We start from the raw sequence: 5,343 nt of genomic DNA, 5'->3' as shown, positions 1-5,343 counted from the left end.
CCCCCAGCCCCATAAGTGCCCCATAGGGCCCCATAAGTGCCCCCAGCCCCATAAGTGCCCCATAGGGCCCCATAAGTGCCCCCTACCCCATAAGTGCCCCATAGGGTCCCATAGTGACCCATAGAGCCCCATAACTGCCCCATAGGGCCCCATAGGGACCCACAGAGCCTCATAAGTGCCCTATAAGGACCCATAGGGACCTATAGGGACCCACAGAGCCCCATATGGCCCCCAGCCCCATAAGTGCCCCCCATACCTCGGATCTCTTTGCTCTCCCCCCATCTTTCTTCTTGAGGAAGGCGGCAGCACCGAGACCATCGTCATCATCATCCCCAGAGCTGGACGAGCCTGGAAACACCATAGGGACATATAGGGACACATAGAGACCCCATAGGGACACATAGGGACCCCATAGGGACACATAGGGACCCATAGGGACCATCGTCATCATCATCCCCAGAGCTGGACGAGCCTGAAAACCCCATAGGAACATATAGGAACCCCATAGGAACATATAGGGACCCATAGGAACATATAGGGACACATAGAGACCCCATAGGAACATATAGGGACACATAGAGACCCATAGGGACATATAGGGACACATAGAGACCCATAGGGACTTATAGGGACCCCATAGAGACATATAGGGACACATAGAGACATATAGGGACCCCATAGAAACATATAGGAACCCATAAGGACATATAGGGACCCCATAGGGACACATAGGGACCATCGTCATCATCATCCCCAGAGCTGGACGAGCCTGAAAACCCCATAGGAACATATAGGGACATATAGGGACACATAGGGACACATAGGGACCCCATAGAAACATATAGGGACATATAGGGACACATAGAGATCCCATAGGGACACATAGGGACACATAGGGACCATCGTCATCATCATCCCCAGAGCTGGACGAGCCTGGAAACCCCATAGGAACATATAGGGACACACAGAGACCCCATAGGGACATATAGGAACCCCATAGAGACCCCATAGGGACATATAGGGACCCCATAGGGACCCATAGGGACCCCATAGAGACCATCGTCATCATCATCCCCAGAGCTGGACGAGCCTGGAAACCCCATAGGAACATATAGGGACATATAGGGACCCCATAGGAACATATAGGGACCCCATAGGAACATATAGGGACCCCATAGGAACATATAGGGACATATAGGGACCCCATAGGGACCCATAGAGACATATAGGGACCCCATAGGAACATATAGGGACACATAGAGACATATAGGGACATATAGGGACACATAGAGACCCCATAGGGACCCATAGAGACCCCATAGGGACCCCATAGAGACCCCATAGGGACATATAGGGACACATAGAGACCCACAGAGAGACATTGGGACCCATAGAGACACATATCAACACATAGGGACCCATAGAGACATATAGGGATCCATAGGGACACATAGGGACCCACAGAAACATATAGGGACCCCATAGAGACCCCATAGGGACCCATAGGGACCCATAGGGACCCCATAGGAACATATAGGGACACATAGAGACCCCATAGGGACACATAGAGACCCCATAGGGACCCATAGGGACCATCGTCATCATCATCCCCAGAGCTGGACGGGCCTGAAAAACCCCATAGGAACATATAGGGACCCCATAGAAACATATAGGGACCCATTGAGACCCATAGGGACCCATACAGACCCATAGAGACCCATAGGGACACATAGAGATACATAGAGATACATAGAGACCCATAGGGACACATAGAAACATATAGGGACCCCATAGGAACATATAGGGACACATAGAGACCCCATAGGGACATATAGGGACACATAGAGACCCCATAGGGACATATAGGGACATATAGGGACCCCATAGAAACATATAGGGACACATAGGGATCCATAGGGACCCACAGAGATACATAGAGATACATAGAGACCCATAGAAACCCATAGAGAAACATAGGAACCCCATAGGGACACATAGGGACACATTGGGAGACATAGGGACACATAGGGACCCCATAGAGACCCCATAGGGACCCCACAGGGACACATAAAGACCCCATAGGGACATATAGGGACCCATTGAGACCCCATAGGGACACATAGGGACCCCATAGAGACCCATAGGGACCCATAGAGACATATAGGGATCCATAGAGACCCATAGGGACCCATAGGGACCCATAGGGACCCATAGGGACCCATAGGGACACATAGGGACCATCGTCATCATCATCCCCAGAGCTGGACGAGCCTGAAAAACCCCATAGGAACATATAGGGACCCCATAGAAACATATAGGGACACATAGGGACCCCATAGGGACTCCATAGAGACCCATAGGGACACACAGAGACCCCATAGGGACCCATAGAGACACATAGCACCACATAGATCCCATAGAGACCCACAGAGACCCATAGGGACACATAGCGACCCATAGAGACACATAGGGACCCATAGAGACACACAGGGACGCATAGAGACCCATAGGGACACATAGCGACCCCATAGAGACCCATAGGGACCCATAGGAACCCACAGAGCCCCATAGGGACCCATAGAGACCCATAGGGACACATAGAGACCCATAGGGACACATAGGGACCCATAGGGACCCATAGAGACCCCATAGGGACCCATGTATGGGTCCTGCCCCACACATCTATGGGGCTGCCCCACACTCACCCTCAGAGTCGCGGCTCTTCTTCTCCTCGTCCTCATCGGCCGATTGCTCGGGGTTCTGTGGGGCACAAAGACACGCTATGGGGCAGACCCATAGAGAACCCATAGAGACCCCATAGGGACCCCATAGGGTTCCATTGAGATCCATTGAGTTCCACTGAGAAGCATCGAGACCCATTGAGACCCATAGAGACCCCATAGCTGCCCCATAGAGACCCCATAGTGACCCCATAGAAACCCCATAGAAATCCCATAGACACCCAATAGAGACCCCATAGAGACCCCATAGAGACCCCATAGAGACCCCATAGAGACCCCATAGGAACCCCATAGGGACCCCATAGGGACCCCTTAGAGACCCCATAGGGACCCCTTAGAGACCCCATAGAAACCCCATAGCTGCCCCATACAGACCCCATAGCTGCCCACAGAATCCCATAGCAGCCTATAGATACCCCATAGCTGCCCCATAGAGACCCCATAGCTGCCCCATAGAGACCCCATAGAGACCCCATAGCTGCCCCATAGAGACCCCATAGCTGCCCCATAGAGACCCCATAGAGACCCCATAGCTGCCCTATAGAGACCCCATAGCTGCCCCATAGTGCCTCATAGCTGCCCAATATAGAGACCCCATAGCTGCCCCATAGTGCCCCATAGAGACCCCATAGCTGCCCCATAGAGACCCATAGAGACCCCATAGCTGCCCCATAGAGACCCCATAGGGTTCCACTGAGTTCTATTGGGATCCATTGAGACCCATAGGGACCCAGTAGAGACCCCACAGCTGCCCCATAGAGACCATGGCTGCCCCATATAGACCCCATAGCAGCCCCATAGCTGCCCCATAGAGACCCTATAATTGCGCCATAGAGACCCCATAGGGTTCCATTGAGATCCGTTGAGATCGAATGGTTTCCATCGAGTTCCATTGGGATCCATGGAGACCCATAGGAACCCAGTAGAGACCCCATAGGTGCCCCATAGAGACCCTACCCAATTACCGAGCTAATTAATATGCGAATTATGTTAATTACCTGCCTATAGGCATTCAGCAGCCCCTATTAAACCCCATTATCCCCCCATATACCCCCCTATATACCTCCCCCATTAAATAATCCCCCCAATAACTAACTAACCCTATTACTTACCCCATTAATGAGCTCATTAGCATATTAATTAGCTTATTAGCATGTTAATTACCTGCCTATAGGCCTATAGCAGCTCCTATTCAACCCCATTATCCCCCCATATCCCTCCCCATTAACCCAACAACCAACAAACCCCATTACTTAGCTATTCAATTACCCTATTAACGAGCTCATTAGCATATTAATGAGCTCATTAGCATACTAATCAGCACTATTACCTCCTTATAGGCATTCAGTGTCCCCATATCCTGCCCATTATCCCCCATATACCCCCCTATACACCTCCCCTATTAACCCTATAACTAACCAACCCCATTAACGAGCTAATTAACACATTAAAGAGCTCATTAGCATGTTAATGAGCTCATTAGCATACCCATTAGAGTTATTACCTGCCCTTCAACCCCTATCCTCCCCATATATCCCCCATATACCCCCCTATACACCTCCCCTATTAACCCTATAACCAACCAACCCCATTACTTACCCCATTAACGAGCTAATTAACAAGTTAATTACCATATTAATGAGCTCATTAGCATACTAATCGGCACCATGACCTGCCTATAGGCATTCAGTGTCCCCCCTTCCTCCCCATTATCCCCTATACACCTATTACTTACCCAATTACTTACCCCATTACTTACCCTATTCGCCTATTAATAAGCTAATTAATATGCAAATTATGCTAATTACCTGTCTGTATGCGTTGAGCAGCCCCTGATAGTCCCTGTTGTGCTTGCGGAGCTTCTGCCTGAGGCTGCTGAGAGCTTTGGCGTTGTTCTTGTTCATCTTCTTCTTGCCTTCCTTGTCCTCCCACAGCTGCAATAGGGAGAGACCCCATAGAGACCCCATAAGGACCCCATAGGGATCCATAGAGACCCCATAGGGACACATAGAGACCCCATAAGGAACCCATAGGGACCCTATAGGGACCCTATAAGGAGAAACCCCATAGAGACCCCATAGGGACACATAGGGAACCATAGAGACCCATAGAGACCCCATAGGGACACATAGGGACACATAGAGACCCATAGGGACACATAGGGACCCCATAGGGACCCCATAGGGACCCTATAAGGAGGGAGCCCATAGGGAGCCCATAGGGACCCCATAGGGAGCCCATAGGGACACATAGAGACCCATAGAGAGACATAGGGACCCATAGAGAGACATAGGGACCCATAGAGAGACATAGGGACACCAAAGGGACACATAGGGACCCATAGAGACCCATAGGGACACATAGAACCCCATAGGGACCCATTAAACACCACAGAACCCCATGGGGACACATTAAACCCCATAGGGACAAATAGGGACCCATAGAACCCTATAGGGACACAAAGAACCCCATAGGGACACATAGGGACCTATAGGGACACATTGAGATCCATAGAGACCACATAGAAGCCCATTAACATCTATAGAGACCCCATAAGGACCCCATAGTGACCCTATAAGGAGAAACCCCATAGAGACCCCAT

The 5,343-nt window shown here is 50.5% G+C and overlaps 1 protein-coding gene across 1 annotated transcript; it reads right to left on the bottom strand.

Moving 5' to 3' along the window:
- Positions 1-236: 236 nt before the first annotated feature.
- Positions 237-4,739, bottom strand: LOC107307861 (eukaryotic translation initiation factor 3 subunit C-like; the record flags this gene model as incomplete). The annotated part of the gene is made up of 3 exons (XM_015851360.1): positions 4,550-4,739; positions 2,706-2,760; positions 237-348 (listed from the first exon to the last, which is right to left on the bottom strand). Coding segments are annotated over exons 1-3 (347 nt in total), but the record flags the coding sequence as incomplete, so codon positions are not given.
- Positions 4,740-5,343: the final 604 nt, after the last annotated feature.

The sequence above is a fragment of the Coturnix japonica genome, unplaced genomic scaffold (genome assembly GCF_001577835.2).
Source record: "Coturnix japonica isolate 7356 unplaced genomic scaffold, Coturnix japonica 2.1 chrUnrandom1131, whole genome shotgun sequence".
Lineage (NCBI taxonomy): Eukaryota > Metazoa > Chordata > Aves > Galliformes > Phasianidae > Coturnix > Coturnix japonica.
The sequence above is the reverse complement of the archived record's forward strand: the minus strand, read 5'-3'. Positions and strand labels throughout refer to the sequence as shown.